General features: G+C 36.1%; 3 protein-coding genes across 8 annotated transcripts; 2 read left to right on the forward strand and 1 right to left on the reverse strand.

Annotated features, from left to right (window-relative positions):
* The first annotated feature begins 715 nt into the window (after positions 1-715).
* On the forward strand, positions 716-8,135 carry LOC141599010 (uncharacterized). The gene is made up of 9 exons (XM_074418875.1): positions 716-863; positions 1,005-1,124; positions 1,240-1,307; positions 5,975-6,083; positions 6,747-6,815; positions 6,994-7,051; positions 7,167-7,402; positions 7,513-7,564; positions 7,894-8,135. The coding sequence occupies exons 1-9, from the start codon at positions 861-863 to the stop codon at positions 7,959-7,961; spliced, it is 783 nt and encodes a 260-aa protein (XP_074274976.1). The 5' UTR covers positions 716-860; the 3' UTR covers positions 7,962-8,135.
* Positions 8,136-10,578: 2,443 nt separating this feature from the next.
* LOC141599008 (thiol-disulfide oxidoreductase LTO1) lies at positions 10,579-17,221 on the forward strand. 6 transcript variants are annotated; one of them, XM_074418870.1, is made up of 8 exons: positions 10,579-10,771; positions 10,859-11,135; positions 12,641-12,900; positions 13,230-13,342; positions 14,497-14,647; positions 15,785-15,916; positions 16,149-16,238; positions 16,976-17,221. In XM_074418870.1, the coding sequence occupies exons 1-7, from the start codon at positions 10,667-10,669 to the stop codon at positions 16,227-16,229; spliced, it is 1,119 nt and encodes a 372-aa protein (XP_074274971.1). In that variant the 5' UTR covers positions 10,579-10,666; the 3' UTR covers positions 16,230-16,238; positions 16,976-17,221. The 6 variants fall into 6 exon arrangements, with proteins under 6 accessions (XP_074274971.1, XP_074274970.1, XP_074274972.1 ...); XM_074418869.1 differs by having other exon boundaries at positions 17,025-17,221; XM_074418871.1 differs by having other exon boundaries at positions 17,047-17,221.
* Positions 16,739-18,386, reverse strand: LOC141599007 (aldehyde oxidase GLOX-like). The gene has a single exon (XM_074418867.1). The coding sequence runs from the start codon at positions 18,335-18,337 to the stop codon at positions 16,739-16,741; it is 1,599 nt and encodes a 532-aa protein (XP_074274968.1). The 5' UTR covers positions 18,338-18,386.
* Positions 18,387-18,479: the final 93 nt, after the last annotated feature.

Here is an 18,479-nt window from a genome sequence, read left to right on the forward strand (position 1 = left end):
AGTTACTTTTCGGAAAAGTTTTTGTTGTTTGGCCATACTTTTGTAAAAGTGGTTTCTCACAAAATTTATATGTTTGGCCTAACTACTTTAATACAACTTTTGTTTGCTTATTTGGTTCTTTATGTGAAAAGTAGAAGTAGAAGTAGTAATTATCTACTTCTGCTTTTGGGGGGTGAATAATCAGTTTTTGACTTTTCAAAAGCACCTTTAAAACCCTCTAATTTACCATGTTTGGCCAAGCTACTACTTTTTCAATTGTAAAAGCACTTTTTAAGCTTGGTCAAACAGCACCAAAAAGCGACTCGAAACAAAGCACCAAATTGATGCTTCTACTTCTCCCAAAAACTCTTAGGATTATGGAAAAAAAAAAAAAACTAAAAAGCAGTAGTAGGCCAAACACATCAATTTGTTAAGAAACTACTTTTAGAAAAGTTGGGCCAAACAACCGCAATTTTTTCAAAAAGTAGTTTATGAAAAAACTCATTCTACAAGGTAAAAGCTATTTCACATAAACTAGGTCAAACAGCACCTAAATGAGTTGACTTAAAATTACACAAATAACCATTTATGGATTTGGGTCAGCTTCGAGTTGAGATAATGACGACCCATTTAAATTTGACTCGGACACGAACAGTCGAATACGACACGGCACGATCTTTTGCAAGGTCTGACCTAACCACGAAATTCAAATATACTCCATACATAAAACCGGAGTCGGTTTATCAATATTTAACCTAGACCTTCCAAGTCTTCAACTCGAGTGGCTCCCTTCTCTTTTATATATCTCCCTCCTCAGCAGACAAAACCCCCTTTTCCCCTAAAACCTCCATTTTTAGGGTTTATCTTCCAAGCAATTCACAATGGTACGTCCCCTTTCTCTCCTCAAATTCACTACAATCACCTGCATTTTATCTAATAATTCAACCTTATATCATCGATTATATCAATTATTGCCTAATTAATGCTGTTTAATTTTCTAATTTGTTTAATTTTGATTTGAACAGGCGCAAGGAGATTATATGGCTAAACACAAGAGGGAACATGGTGAAAGATTCGATATTCCCGAGCGTACGCGCAAGAGGAAAGCTCGTGAATGTAAAAGACGATCCAAACAAGCCCAAAAAGTAATTTTTTCTTTAATTTTTTTCATTGATTATTTCAATTTTGTGTGTTGTTTGATTTGATTGTGTTGTTGCTGGGTTTTAATTTATGAATTTTGTTTTAATTTGGGGTAAACAGACTTTGGGTATTAGAGGTAAGATTTTGGCGAAGGATCGGTACAAGGAGAAGGTTCAGATGAAGAGAACGTAAGCTTTTTCTTCTATTTTTTTTTTACTTGCTTGGTAATTTTTTGTATTGAATTGTTGGGTTTTAGTTTGTTTTAAGTTGGAGTTTTGTTTGATGGATTGCGAAACTTGCTGTTGTTTTTGGAGGTGTTGTATACTCCCTCCGTCTCAATTATTTGTTTACCGTCTACCGTCTATATTCTTTGTGAGGGAAGTTTAAGTCGAAGGTAAACATATGATTGGGGTGAGGAGTATAAGATAGTGTTATTATTGCATAGACCGGAGAAGGAAAGGTTAGTTACCTTAAAACGAGTAATTTAAGGTGCAAGGTAAAAGTGGGAGTCAATAGTTGAATGGTTGACTAAATTAAGGTTTGATATTATCGAATCATATTTTTGGCTTCAGTGTTTTGACTTGAGGGGTGTGTTGATAGTAGAATTTGATGATTTAAATTATAGCTCTTAACTAAAAGTTATTTGGTATTCGAGAGTTATTGTTTTAAAGAGCTTGTAATTTAGCTTATGTCATGGATTATTTATGTAACACTTTGGTTGCATGGTAAATTAAGGTACTCGGTTATTACTTTTTGAAGTCTTTAAAGAGTTGGAAGCGATGAGATTTGGGTATAATGGTACATAGATGGAATAGCAAGATGTTAATTTAGGAAATCATAATGATAACTGGGTGTTCGATGGAGGTAATGAACATATGAAGACAAAGATTAAGATTTATCGTAGAAGGAATGTTGTTATCAAGTAACCTGTTAGATTTTTTGTGGTGGTAAACCATGATACCTGGTAAAAAAAAAATATTATTCAAAGTTGCTCTGATGTAAACATCAGCGAATTGTGAGAATTAGAGTTTGGAAAAAATCCTTATACTGGTCAAGGAATAAGAATGAATCATTTGTATTAGTGTGTTATGTGACTAAGGGGACTGGTAAGTGTAGTGGTAACAATTATTTCACTTGTTGATAGTTGATACAAAATACGTGACAATAGATTTTGAGGAATTTATATGGAAAGTTGTCGAGCTTTAGAGGGTGAATAATGTGTTAAATTACAGGTTATGAGAATTTAATAGATTGAGATTCGAGTAATAAAAACTAAGGAGCTAGTTGGGAGCTGATTGACTTAAGATTTATGGGAACCGTTTGATTTAAGACTGATCGAGTAGTTACAAGTCTAAGAACTAGGACCTGAAAGTACTATTGTGGGACCTTGGATATTTTATATTTAACTTATTATATTTTCATTCTTTTCTAATTAGCAATTTAAATACGCTTATTGACCATTATTAGTAGACTCAATACTCTTTGCTACCCTCCATTTAATTCTCTAAAAATTCTAGTTGGACTGTTCCCTTCTCATAGTATCTATCTTACTCACCTTAGTTGTGATTCTGATACAATTCTTGCTGTTTTTACCACCTTTTTACCACCGTGCTGTGTTACTCCGACATGGCACGTCAGTGGCGTGTCGGACACGACACGGTGGCCGACACGACACGTCCTTGATAGACACGACACTGACACGGATGAGAAGGCAATTTACATGGCGATTAGGTTAAAGGCTTCACTGAATATGACCACTATGAAGCTTAGATCTGGGCTTGATGTCGCAAAGGAGTGAGGTTTGCAGGGGGTAGGGAGAAGAAGAAGAGCATTCATTTATTTTTAATTTAATGTGGGAGATGAAGTGTGGGAGAAGATGTGTGAACAGGTGCACCGAACAAAAAGAAGAAGAAAAGTTGAGATTTTTTATTATTATTAATTAGTTTAGTTCACAGTTTTCAAGGGCACTTTCTTTCCCCATATACAAGTTGTGTAAACAGTAAACGCCACTGCATTTTTACTTTGAAATTTGAACACAATTTAATTTATTTTTATTTTCATACAAACTTTTTGTTTTTTATTTTTATTTTATTTTCTTTATAAAAAATGTTCTAGGACTAGAAACAAATTTTGCCGTGTCGTGTCGTGTCTATTATGTTGGTCAAGACACATCGTTGACCGTGTCGGCGTGTCCTAAAAATTCAGGAATTCGTGTCGGCGTCCGACACGTGTCGGCGTGTCTGAGTAACACAGCCACCGTGTTATACTGCATGTTAGGTTGCAAGCATAATTGGTTATGCTTGAAAGCAGGGTAATTATTTTGAGGTAGGTGTGCTCTAACTTAGAATTTGAGTTTTCGATTAAAACACGAGAGGTTTTATTTGGGGTATAATTCTTTGACGAGCAATATTGTAGCGTCATAGCTTAAAAGTACCAAGGTTATGAATTGAAATGTATCAAGTTATCAACGATTGAAATGTAAAGTAGCCATATGCTATAAACTAAAGAGACGTTTAAAAGATGTGTTATTGGTTATAATTATACATGGTGGATCATCGATATTAAGGTACATTGTGAAATTCAGTTGAAAGAGGGAGCTTTCATTTATCCTAGTGGTATTTAATAGTGAACTTTGGACCCATTTAAGGAAATTTGACAACAAAGTTGCTAGAAACTACAAAACCTTATTATTTTTTTGAATATTGGTTTATGATATTGGTGGCAACTTCTAGGGTTCTGAGAGTAATTACATTTTTGACGATTTTGTGATTTTGGAGTGTGAATGTTATAGGTGGATGATTTAACCCTAGAGAACAAATGACAGAATAAAGATATTGGTTTGGGTTTAAAGTTGGTATAATTGTATAATTTTGAATCTTACGTATATATTTGAAGCTTCCGTTGGAAATTGTGACCATCAGATCCAATGGTGAGATAGATAGTGACACTAGAAATTGATGGCTTTTCGGGTCCAAGTTAGGAAAAAGTAATAGTAGCCTATGGGTCGATTTGGAATAGGGGATTTGGATTAATATGGGCTGTTTTAATGGTGATTTTAGGTGGGCACTAAACCGGTAATTGGTAACATCCTAAGGTTTAGTCAATGATGTCGGGGTATGTGATTGTTAAAATTAAAGTGCGCAAAGGCAGTCTTGGTGAGAATCTGCCTAACTCGCTTTAGTGATTGATATCCTCTCATTTCCCTACTCGGTGCCTTGGTGGTACCTATATCCACGTTTCGATCGTGTTCATTCGTGTTTATTTTTCAACTTATGCATTTTATGTAGGGAGCATACTATATTCCTACCCTTGTCTTCATTTGTCGCATGAACATTCAAGATATATATTACTTCCTCCATTTTATTCAATTTTATACATTTAATTTTCTTTTGTTCACATCTTTAATCATGTGAGATCTTGTTTAAGTTGTCTTACCGAGTACATTGTGAATATCAAATTTTATAACATTTATTAATATGTAACTAAAGATATGAATAAAAGAAAACGGGCATTGATATACGTGTATAAAGCAAATGTATAGAATTGAATGGAATGGAGGAAGTACATTTTTTTCCTCTCAAGTCTTTGTTAGTCAATATTTATACATTCGAATATCATGGCTGATTATTGTGTTTTAATTCGCAAATTCTTGCACTTCACAAACTTTTGATGTGCAAATAAAACTGTTTCTGAAAAAACTTTCAATCCTATTGATCAAAAGGCACTATTCCTTGCTATCTAAAAGAAAATTTATAAGTACATATATACGTTTTTTTATACACAAGTTTTCTAGTGATTTGACACTAGAAGTTGTGTGAGAGGATGCCTCCATACTACTAATTACACCATCTTTTCTTTTCTTTTTTTTCTTTCTGTGGGAATTCAAGCTCGCGCGATAAGGCTTATCAGGATCTCAGTGTTAAAAATACATATATCCTATGATTTCTTTTCAGTTTTGATTCTATTATTTGTGCTAATGCCATTCAAGGTGTAGCATACGTTATTTCGTTATTTTTGTTATAAAAATTTTCGTACATTTTGTCTTTTGATTTATACTTTTTGAATTTCCAAGTTTCGTCTATTTTGTCTTTTGATATATACTTTTTGATTATTCAAGTTTGGAGGACGAAACTTTTTTAAAAGGAGGGAAGATTGAAACAGCTACTATTTTTATAAGAGAAAGTCGACTTGTAGTTTTGAATTCAGTTGTTTTTAGAGTTTGGTATTGAAGTCGGGGAGAATGGAGCATAAATGTGTGCGAGGCTGGAATCTGTCAAGCGAGGAGTGAGATATGAACTGATATCTTTGGCTTTGATGTTACTAATCGATTATTAATTTCAATATGCATTATGCATTTTAATTATTCATGTTTTAACTATGTTTTCGTGCATGAATTGATTGATAAGCTTTCATCTCCCTAATCTGTAGGGGATGGGGATGCCATCTTCGTATTGCTTATACATTTTAGTATTTGACAAGTGAGGTAGGTGTAGAAGTTACGTGCTGTATTATTGTTCACTATGACCTGAAATGTGGTGATCCATCTGAATTATTTCTTTGTAATTAGCGAATATCACACTAAATTTGCAATCTTTCCTTTTGTTGTTGAGTATTCCCATGCCATTTTTTTTTTTTATTATGGGCCTCTCTTTAAGCACAATGTTTATGTTAAATATATTCGGTCCCCCTTACCCTGCCATCTGCAGGATCACTTGAGGAGTTAGTTAATAGTGACTATAGTGTGGTTGTTTGGACAGCTCGTAAAACTTTCATTAAGCTTTTCTTACGTAGCCTTGTTATGTCAGGTTTGTTATGTAGTTTGCATTTTTGTGTAACTAATGTGTTGTATTGACAGATTGAAAATGCATGAAGAAAATGCAACTAGACGTAAGGTGGATGATGAAGTTCATGATGGAGCAATTCCTGCGTATTTACTTGATCGTGAACAAACAACTAGGGCAAAGGTTTGTTTATTCTGGATTCAACTTTTGATGTCATACACCATTCTTTGATACATCCCATCTATTTGTTGAGTTAGGAGTTAAATTATATTTCGGTATAGAGAATCAGTTTCAGTTTATTCTATCGTGGCTCTCGCATAAAATATATGGTTCATATGCTATTAAGAGCATGTCGCAAATAGTGTGTTACGACTTACGTATTCATGAATTAGAATTAGTTAAATATGTTCTCCGGGCCATAATAATCCATATTAAACTCATTGTGAAGCTTTTTTTCCTCCTACATTATCCCTCGCAAATTTCGCAAATGACGTGGGCTCTAAATTTATGTGTATCAAATTGTTCTAGACTTCTATCATGACTTGGCGTTGAACTGACAACGCCATTCATTTCAGTTGTAAGCTGCTTGCATCTCGTATGGTCTCGACATTCATTCTGCCTGCCTGTTTACCGGCATGTACCTGACCATTTTATAATGATTTTTTTTATTCCTAATCTGATGTTTTATCATCACCTCGACTTGATAATCTGATAAACCATCCTCTTTTGTGGGTGTGTTGATAAATTATCCTATCGCTTATTTGCGTTGATGTTTGCTATAAAGTTTTTATTGAAATTTCCCTCTCTTTTTATTTATAGTGTGTAACTTATGTTGTGTTTTAATAGATTTTGAGCAACACAATCAAGCAAAAGAGGAAAGAGAAGGCTGGAAAATGGGATGTTCCTCTACCCAAGGTAAACACTGAACTGTCAATTTTTTTATCACTACATCGCCTTGCGACAACCTCTTCGACTAAATGTGTAATGGAGTTTTTCTTCCCAAAAAGTGAAGTTGTAATGGAATTTCATGTGTAAGCTACTTATGTTTGCATCTTTGATTTCTTTCATTGTAATAGTTTTTCCTGTTTTTCAGGTTAGACCTGTTGCTGAAGATGAGATGTTCAAAGTCCTAAGAACTGGGAAAAGAAAAAGTAAGTGTTCGATGAATTGATGTGATGGTGAAATTTCCTATGATGATAAATTAGCACCAATACTCTGTTTGGCGCCCTTTGTTCTAGTTTTTGATACTTGCTTTCTATTTTGCAGCCAAGCAGTGGAAAAGAATGATAACCAAAGCAACATTCGTCGGTGCGGGTTTCACTAGAAAGCCTCCAAAGTATGAGCGATTTATTCGTCCATCAGGATTGAGGTTTACCAAGGCCAATATCACTCATCCAGAACTTAAATGTTCATTCAATCTCGAGATAATTGGAGTAAAGAAAAACCCCAATGGTTCTATGTACACTTCTCTTGGTGTTATGACCAAGGGTACTATCATTGAGGTATTCTTATCTTTCTTTTCCTTTGATTAATCTCTATTATGCTTTCCATTTTATGCCTTCACCGTTTTTTCGGCTTGTCTGACATAACTGTTTCTTTTCCAAAAATGTAGGTCAACTGTAGTGAACTCGGTCTGGTCACACCAGCTGGGAAAATAGTCTGGGGTAAGTGATTCGTGCACAGATAATTTAGACTTTTAGTACGGTGTTGCATTTCATACCCACAAACGTTTGTGTATTGTTGCCTAGGCTTATACTAACTTTTGCTAAACCATTTTATCCAGAAAATAAAGTCACCTCTTATAATATACGACGGATTATTATTAACCTTTTTTATATGATTACTGATTATTATGTCACTGGTGATCCCCAATGTGATTTTAGAATCAGTTATTGTAGATCACATTGTACATGAGATATACATTTTCATAGCTGCCTTGCAATTTCTTTAACCTCGTGAGTTATTATAACAATTATGTGTTTTTTTTTTTCAGGGAAGTATGCACAAGTGACAAATGACCCCGAGAATGACGGCTGTATAAACGCTGTGCTCTTAGTTTGATCTATCCGTTTTAAGACAATTACCAAGTTTTTATTTTGTTTAGTTCGTTATGTTGTATTATCTTCTGGTAAAAGATACGTACTTTGCTTGTAATCTTGAGAGTTAGTAGCTTTCATCAATCAAGTAGCAAATTTCACCTATTAAATCAATTTACCGGAAGGACTTTGATTATTAGTTCGAAAGTTCTGTTACTCATTGTGGTTTATTCGAGTTGAACCGACATTAACTGGTTGGAGTCTTCCCTGACGAGATCTTTTTCGTGGAATGTTCAAGTTTTAACTCAACAATATTGATGCTAAAGAGGTTGTAGTTCCGAGAAACGGAAGTGATGTTAAGTTGAAGGTTACGTGTTGGACGCCTACATTGTGATTGCAGACTCCTTTTATAATGCTACCAGGGATAGCTGTAGAATGCATAAATGACAACTAGTAGGCGTAAATCTAATCGGCGACATCAGTCATGATTTGTTGCCTTTCAGGTCTTAGTTCTGACTCAATGACTTCGTCGAAGTTTGTTGTATTCGAAAAGTTCCTAAAATCTCTCCCAGTAAAAACGGGAGGTTATAATCGATTTGACTAATTGACCATCTAAACGTCGATGTATTGTCAAACTCTGGTCATCCCAGCAAAAGTTTTGGCGCGGAATATGAGAAGATATGGCTGTTGTTATTGGTTAGGCTCTTAACGGTGCAAGGAAAAGGGGTGGGCTAGTCAGGCTAAAAGCGCCAGGTGCGTAATATGGACTACTGTGCCTACCGAGGCTTAAGGCAGGCACAACTTAGCATGTGTCAAGTATTTTTACATGTAATTGTCATTGCATTTTCCGTTACTAGACGACACGCTAACGGCTATGCTAGAGAGGGGTACACAGCACTCACCAGTCACCACCATGTGCCGACTGCCGAGGATGTGCGGTGCAAGGCATTTTTTTGTATCGGTGGTCGATCTTCCAAATATGGTTATCATAGTGCATTCAGGACACATTTCAATATACTCGTATATAATTTACAAAACAACAATTATTAGATGATACCACAAGAGAGCTTTCTAATATCAAGATGGAGTAATGAATTCGAAACTTTATTATTTTATAGAGTATCATACACTATTTTTTTAAAAAAATATTATCCAAACATATTATATTATAACAAGTAATATGTTTTATGTAAAACATTGCCCATGCAACCTATCTATCTCAAAAATGTTTTTATAAATTGTATATTTTCTAATGGAAATCTCGTGTATCTATTCCGCCAATTCAATAAAAGAAAGAGGCAAGAGCGATAACACCAGCAAAACCCGACAATTCAACAGTTGTAGCACCATTTTTCTTAGTAGGTGCCTCTGCATCAGCAGCAGTGGTAGCGGCTTCAGGCGCATGTGCAGCAGCAGGTCCTTCTACAGGGGAACCAACAGGGGATTCATCAAGGGATTCCTCTTCAGGAGACTCTGCACTTGCGCTTGAACTCGAGGTTATAGGGCTAAGAGATGGAGATTGAGACGGAGATGTCACGGTTTCAATGATGGTGGGTGCAGACGCTGTAGGAGCCATAATTGGCGTTTCCAACACCGATGTTAATGTACTTGCAGTTGGAGATGCTGAAGGGGATGTTGCAGGACCCTCAGCTATAACAACATTAGTAAACATAATTAATGTTAATGTAAATGCCAAAACAAAGTAAGCCATGATTGTTGTGATAATTATATTATGTTGTGATTCTTCTGAAAATGCAGTGTCTTGTTTGATATATGATAAGTAGACAACTGCAAATAAAAAGAATGAGATTAATAAATAAGGTAAATGAGGTTTATATATGTAAGTATTTTTTTATAATAGTTAATTAAGAAATTTGTTATTGTCTAATGATAGTATGATTTAATTTAGAGTAGATTATAAATAGGTTTTTAATACTTGGTATGAGTTAGATGTTGATGAATTGTCCTATTTTATTGGATTATGTTAGTTTTTTTACTCTATTTTTTTGTGGATTTCCTTATTTTTTGTTTTCGATGAGATTGTTCTTTTTTAAGCTAGTGAAAATATATATTGTGGTGAGTACATAAATTTGGGTAAGATATATTGTCGTGAATACACAACTCTGGGAAGAGAATTAGGCATGTATAAGTGACAAGTCTTTATATATACTTATATGATTTAAATGTGCGTATTTAATAGATTTAGGTACATCGGACAATATTATTTTAAGAAGGCCTGGAAAAAATGAACTCCTTTGTATTTTGTAATAATAAAATAATAAAAGGATTTTAAAATAAGCTACTTCAACAATAGTATAATGAAATGGGAAAAAAAGAATGATTTTTTACTTTTGATAAAATAAGATTATAAACATGTAATATTAAAATCAATTTGCATAGTACTTAGAACTCCACATGAAAATAAAAAAATATTATTCTGAATTGTTTTATTTCATATCCAAGGCAAGATAAAAATACTCGTTAATTCATAAGTGAAATAAGACTCGAGTCTCGACTCCTTTAATTTGGACTTAATTTCAATTCTTATAAATTTGTATAAGCTGAATTCAGTTGAGACGGTTTCAGTCCGACAGAATAGGACTTAGGAGGTACAGTACTTATTATTGCTATGACAAGGAATGAACAAAATCACAGAAGCAAGCTGCTAAATTTGCTCCTTACTGACAACCTGCAATCAATTAATCAGTTCATCATAATTTGGAGAAAAAAATGCAGGCAATGATGCTTGCATCCTCATCATTTCACATTTCCACAAACCCTAAACCCCAAATTTCTTACTTTCCTCCTTCTATACCCTTGAATCCCACATGTAAGGTAAACCCATTTACCTAAATTCATTCTTTTTCACTTCTACCATTTTAAATTGACTAATTTACTAACTGTGATTTTTATATGTAACAGGGTAATTACAGAAAAGGGTTTATGTTACTTCCATCAAAGTGTACTAATGGTGAAATTCAAGATACTGATAATAAGTCTGAAGATGTGGAGAAGTTACCCATTTCATCATCTAGTTCAGACATTTCATCATACAGTTGGTGCGCATGGATTGGGGGATTAGGGTTTGTAGAAACTAGTTATCTGACTTACCTAAAGTTATTTAATGCTGAACCCTTTTGCCCTATTGGTGGTGGCTCTTGCAGTGATGTGCTCACCAGTGATTATGCTGTTGTTTTAGGTAATATTATGTTAATCATCCTTTTTTTAAGTTGTTATTAGTGTTATGCTGGGATTGATTTACAGTAATTAGTGAAAAATCGGGGTTCTGAAGCTTAAATTGAGTGTTAAATGATCCTTGTCAGCTCAGATTAAACTTCATACTTTTCTATTTCGGGCAACTCGGGTTAAACTTTATATTCATTTTGGGACTACCTACTTTCATGAAAAGTGTCTAACTTGCCCCCATACACTATGAAGTTTAATCTGATGCGGAGGGAGTAGTGGTTTGTGTCCCGCGTCCTGTGAGGTTTGTTACGATTATGAGGAGATGTAGGTTAGAACTTAGAATGCCTCTCTGAGGAGTGCTTTGTTACCCCTAAATGATGTGATTGTTACCTAGCTAGTGAAAGGAAATGTAATTTGATATTCCTATGTAGAATCAGTTTAATTGGATTGCCAATCTGTTATGGGCTTGTGGCAGTTGAATACATTTTTTAAGATATTTTATTGAGTGATCCTTGAGTTGACTATTGGTTCGCTCATCTAGAAATAGCTTCTGCATGGAATTGTTCAAGTTACAACATCTTTTGTTCTGCTCACATGAAGTACTCTATTCCCTACGTCTCGGTCATTAGGTTACCTATTCCATTTTAATTGTCTCGGCTGTTTGTTTACCTTTGTTTTTTGGGGAAGTTTTGATGTCTAAATTGACCGTCGTTTGTGTGTTTACTTGCATAAAAGTGCAATCTAGCCAACTTGCCATTCAGAAAACAAAGACAAAACAAAACCAAAGGTAAACAATTGACTAGGACGGAGGGAGTGTTTGTGTTAGGTTAATTTGGCTCAATTCAGAATTTAGGACTCAAAACGTCTACCTTTTTCATTGATTGATGACATTAAATGTTTAAAACGAGGGCCCTTCACAAGGATTCAGCCTATACTTTTGCACGAGCTCTGTGGAGTTTAACTCAGCACAATCCACTTCACAGAATTTACCTACTTAAAGAACCAGGCAAGTATATAAGGGGTTGTGTCTGATGTTTATGTAAAACCATATATGCATTAATCCATGTAACGTTACAGTTTAAGCCTTTAAGGCCTTGCAGAAGCACAAAAGTAATGGCTGTGGTCTTAAGAGTCAATGAGAGAGTTGTAGACTTGTGATATTAACACCTTAAAATGTTGCTGGCTTGATCACGCAAAGTATTCCTTTGTGTTGGCTCTAAATGTACTCTCTAGGCTGTGCCTAGGGGTGAAGGTTTTGGCTTATAAATTGTTCCTTGGTCAACTGATTTGTCACTCTGTCTTGGTTTACCTGTGGAGGACAGTGGTTTGTGATGGTTTTTTTTTTTTTTTTTTTTTTTTTTTTTTTTTTTTCGTATCACACCTTAAACTGTTCAATATCCGGTGTTCTTGCTATTTATTTTGTGCCTGAGCTGCTTGTCTGTTGGGCATTAATGGCCAGATCCATTATAATTTCATCTAAAAGAGGAATCCATGATCAATTTTGTTTGCATTTGCCAGGCGTACCCCTTCCGTTGATTGGCATGACTGCATATGGGCTTATCTTACTACTTGGTTTGAATTTAGGCGGATGGAAATTGCCTCTGAATATTAATCAAACAGACGGTCGTCTACTCCTTCTTTCTCTCAGTGGTTCCATGGCAATTGCCAGTGCTTACTTTTTGTACATTCTTACTACAAGATTTGGTGGAGCTTCATCATGTTCATATTGCTTGGGTTCTGCTGTTTTGTCGTTTAGCTTGTTCTTCATTATTTTAAAGGTTGTCTTTTTGTATTACCCCTTTTTCACTGTAATGTTCATCCTTTCCATTTTAGTCATATTTACTATGATGTTCCTATTTCCCTTCTAACAAAATGTATGGCTTATATTACCCCATTCTCTTATACCACATATTTTTCCTTCAATAAAAACCACCTATTTTTCTTTCCTAAAATATTGTGCGCAAAGCCCCATATGTATAGGAACATCATAGTGAAATGGAGGGAGTATATTGTTCACTTAGAAAAAAAGTTATAAAATGCTACTGATTTGCTGATAATCTATTCGTTTCTGATCCATACCTTTTATCAATTTTGAAAATCACTGCAGGAATTTGGGTTTCAGGAGTTACAGAAATATATGGCTCTACCATTAATTACGGCCGCCATTGTGTTTGGCGTTTTAAGCACCTCATACAGTTCCCTATCGTCAGCCTCTCCGAGGTAATTTGATAATTTTATTCTACACTGAGGACTGAAGTTACAACTCATAGAGTCACATGAGCAAAACGGTTTGGTGGAAATAAATAAGTTTTTTCAAACATTTTTCAACACACAATTCATATTATAGCTTGATCTTGGTAATGGTATTAATTGCATATCTGCTTTGAGAATGATTGAATATGCAGGCTTATCGAAGTCATGTATCTGTAATGTATGTACACAGGGAAACATTGGTGATGGCCATAGATTTTACCAATTATTTGGAGATGTAAGTAGTACACTATGAAATTTTGGGAACAATGCATTGGATAAGGTTAAAGATAACTGTAAATATCTCAAAAAGAATGTACCAGTAATTTTCATTGATTCAGAGGTGTATGAATAAGTATTTAAAGAAGTACATGGATGGGCTTTAGCAGAGAATGATATAGTCATATTATAGCTTGATCTCCAGGTTGAAAGTAAAAACATTTGGGGGAAGGTGGATTCGAAATCTCCAGGTTTTAGGCTGAGTGAATACTTGGACTGTTTGTTTAGCGCGGTTGGAGGAAGGGAGACAGGGGATTGGTATTATATATAGGTAGTTAGCTTCAGTGCTTAATTAGCAGTAATGTCTTGGATATTCAATTATAATAACAAGGGTGTCGGTGAGCATGCTTATATTATTATGAGAGCGAAGACAAGTCCTGTTCAATAAATAGAAGAATTTAGACTAATGCTCCAAGTCAACAACTGTAACGGAGCCGTAATCCTGATAAGATTTAGGAAGCTGATGTGAATCATTTCTGATAACCCTGAATGACATAAAATAATGAAATAACAGGATTAGAAAACTAATGTCCAAAGTCATTTTAGCAAAATTGACGAGATTAGAGAGCTAGTTTGCACTGTAGTGATATTGCCAGCCATGGTCAATAGTAATGTCTTCCTATTTAAGTTTTGTTTTTATTTTCTATTCTAAGTGGAAATTCTAGAAAAACTTCTTGTCTCAGCTGTCTGCCTCCCAAACCATTTTTTTGGTGTAATGTTATTTACTAATACTTCCAATGTTGTGCTTGTTCTTTACGTGTTCCAAATACAGTATTGACAATTGTTTTCTTCTGATGCGATGCTATTTACTGATACGTGCAATTTTGTCCCTTTCTTTTGTTAAGTAGATCTGGAGCCCTGGAATTTTCATATTATGTAACAGATATCACTACGGAATCAACCCCGTTCACAATATCTCTTGCTAAACATCTCCACTCTATTGGGGCGAAGATGTATGGGGCATTTTGGTGTACGCATTGCCATGAACAGAAAGAGGTAAAGACAAATTAGGGGAAAGGGTATAGAGTAACATAGCATATTAATTTATGCTGGCTTCTGCATTGAAACATTATTTTAGGGCTTTCATATTCTTGTGCATGTGATACTGACCAGTGATCTATAGTAGCTGTCTTTGGCGTTGCCGTTTTAGTATTTATTTGTTTCTGTTGAGTATTCAATGCATGCGTTCAAATGTTTTACAAGAAAAAAATTGAAGCATGTGATTTCCAAATCGTGGTTGTGTCCTCACCCACTGACTTAAATTTTTGTGTCGATAGCACTCATGTTACGGAACTCCATTTAGTGCAACAGTCAATATAACCAATTATTCCATTTGGCAGCTCCTGATTATCATTAGCATGATGATGCTAGTGCTTATCCGTTTGAGATTCATTGGCATGTGAATACTCTTACATATATATTCCCTTTCACACCTCAATTTCATTGGGTAACAACATAAATGGTTACTCTCAACCGAACCTACATTTGATTATGTTTGGATACCAAAATTGGAGGGAAAGGGAGGGAAGGGCAGGCAAGGGGAAGTGGAAGGGATGCCTGAAGGGAGCGAGTTTTCCCTTCAAATCTCTCCTTTGTTGGAGGGATTGTAATTTGCCATGTGGCCTTATAGGGGGGGAAATGGGAAATGGAGGGATACATTTTCCCTCCCCTCCAAATCACTTTACCCCCATTTTGCTAACCACACAAAGGAAATTACCTCCTCCCAAATTCCTTCCCTCCCAAATCCCCTTTTCAAACCGACCCCTTAGTATTGGGAGTCATGTAGGTTGCTTTCTGATGGCTCACTGAAATACTGATGTAGAGGTCACTTTATGAAGCCCATTCAAACATATCGGTACAATATAAATTTTGACCGATAATTTATATATCCATACTGTGTAACTCATAACAATTGTCCTTTTCTGCTTGACCGTGCTTAAGTCCATGTTTCCAAAGAAAATATCGGTCAAAATCAGCATTGTACATTTGTACCATTGGAAGTTAATTAGGTACAATATAAATTGTGATTGAGGGAGTAGTTGATACAGCTGCTCAAAAACCATTGTTACGAGTTACTCAGTATGGATATGTTCATTTGGTTATAATACAATACGATTTCCGTTTCACTTTCAGATGTTTGGACGTGAGGCGGCCAAGCTGTTAGATTATGTGGAATGCTTCCCAGATGGCGTCAAAAAGGGAACTTTGATAGCCCCCGCTTGCATCGGAGTTCCAGGATTTCCAACGTGGGTAATTAACGATGAGGTGCGTCAAATTTTCTTGCAGTTATTCACGTATGCTTGAACTGTGAATTGGGATCTTGCTCCTCATCGCTGACAGAACTTGGGGTCAACTTGAACCCGGCCCCAACTAGCTTTCTTGGCGGGTTTGGTTTGACCCATTCACTAAAAATGGGTCATCAAGTCTCGATCCTAACTTGCTCATTGGGTCAAAGTTTTGTTTGGTTCTAACTTCTAACCTGCAACATTTGTTTCAGGTCTTTAGTGGCGAAAAAACAATTGAAGAGCTTGCAAAAATATCTGGCTTCCAAGACGATGTTGATTCTCAACCCAACTAAAAAGACGCCGTAAGTACCAATTGTTTTAGCATCTCTGTTAGCTGTATTTTGTAATACATGTACACAAATACAAAACAGTAATATATTCACCTGTACATACGGATTGCTCACACAAAAATTACTGTATGAGACGGTCTGACACTAGTTTTGTATAAGATCGTCCAGTTATAATTGAAGTTAATGGGTTTAATTGCCTAATTACGAATTATAGGTGTTTTAGATGCAACTTGCAAGACATGTCTATTACTATAGACAGATAGTCGGATATATCCGTCTAAAGTGAAAGACGGGTCAAATATGCTTAAAGGGGTGACATTTTTGGGCCCCACCATGCAACTTGTTGCTTGTCTATGCTTAAAGTGGGTGAATATTTGGCCCGTATATAACTAGACGGATATCTCTCTCTATAATGAGAATTTGTGTTATAATTATAATATTTCTACAATAATATTGTGTTTGAAAAAATACATATAGAAAGAATGGTGTGTTGAATAATGAATACAAATAAATCATAGAATCTGAACCCAAACCCCAACACTGGGAATATCTTGATGCACGGCGAACAGCATATAAAATCCGGGTGGGGCATGGTTTGCGGATCCGGGTGTTGACACTTCGACCTGGAACGAGCCATGGCCCATGCGGACTATGGGCTTTGTTTGGGTTAGCACAAGCAACCTTTGACTCATAGAGAAGGAATGTGTGTTGAAGGCTGGCCTAACCATGGTTATCTTGATCGAACCCAGGTTAGGTCTCCCGCGAATCGAGATGTTGACCACAAGTGTTTTATTATAGGTGATTTTGGTATTTGCAACAGGCTCCCTAATATATGGGCGGTGCTCGGAGTTGGTCGGATCCAAGTAAGGCGGTGAGAACGCCTCTAGGCTGAGCTCGGTAGGAAACAACACGTTTGTGAAGTTGTAATATTGATGTGGATTACTTCCGCCTACTAATACTCTTCCGTCTCGTAATAAAACCGCGCTAGAATGGTACATCCTCGGTATTGTACTCGGTGTCGAGACGTTAAACCGTGAACCTAACGCCCCGCCCGGATTGTAAATCACTGGGCTAAGAACTGGTTCACGGCCCAGTTCCCACCCAGCAGCACCGGATCTAGCTCCGTTAATAATTAGAACTTTCCCATTAGGAAGGACCAACATGTCACCCATGGTTCGCGACATGGGCATAGTCTCCATGACCCAAGTCGGATTCGGGTCATTAATTTTAATTCTCGCGCATGTGTTAAGAGCCGGTAGAAATTGCGACTTTTTTAACGCCAACAAAAAAGAATTCGCTGGTGTACCCCCACATACTAAAAACTCGAGATCTGAACCCGAAAATGGTAGGAGAACCGCAGACCCGGTACTCGGGTAATTCCTCGGATCCCCGCCTGGGATGACTGGGTAAGTACGGACGACGTTATTTTTGTTGTAGTCAAATAAAATCGCCCTATTGTTAGCGAAAATGAATAAATTACCGTCTACATTGAGGAAGACATAAGGGTACAAGTTGTTTTGTACTTGGGGCGATGTTCGAGTTTGTGACAAAAAGGGTAATTGAAAAAGTTGTGTTTTCGGAAAAAACTCGTAATTAAATTGGTCGATACCACCGATAATAATGGTCCGACCGTCATTTAAAATATGGTTAGTCGCGTACCATCTACGTTGGAACAAACGGTCAGAAAGTTCATTCCAGTCACACGTAGGACACGGTGAGAACATCCTAAAAACGTGGTCCCCAGCGCCATTACCACCGCTTTGTAAGAGGCGGCCGTCACTTAGGGTGTTACCCGAGGAGCACCACGTGTCAGTTATGATGTTCAAGGGGCGAAATGTGTTGTTTAAGACGTTGTACTCAACCGAGTGGCCCGTACAATCAGTGGTGTTGTGGACACCAGGGTGACATTGAGCTGATGATGGAAGTGTGAGATTCGACGGACCAAAATCGGTCCTGTCGAAGATTATCACACGGTCGTTGTTGAGGAGTTGCATGTGCATGGCGGAAATGCCTATACTTTTTTGAAGAATTTGCCATTGTCCTCCTTGGGATAATGTATCTCGAGGAACGATTAATAAAAAGAATACGAGTGTAAAAATAAATCGAGACATTGAATCGAAGAATAATATCACAAAACTAAAAAAAATGAACAATTTATGTGTTGTAAGCTTCTATGTTTTTTTTTTCGAATTGTGAAGTGATTTTAGTGAATGAAGTACGAGTAGAAACAATATGATGTATATATATATACTA

This window comes from Silene latifolia, chromosome 9 (genome assembly GCF_048544455.1).
Source record: "Silene latifolia isolate original U9 population chromosome 9, ASM4854445v1, whole genome shotgun sequence".
Taxonomy (NCBI): Eukaryota; Viridiplantae; Streptophyta; class Magnoliopsida; order Caryophyllales; family Caryophyllaceae; genus Silene; species Silene latifolia.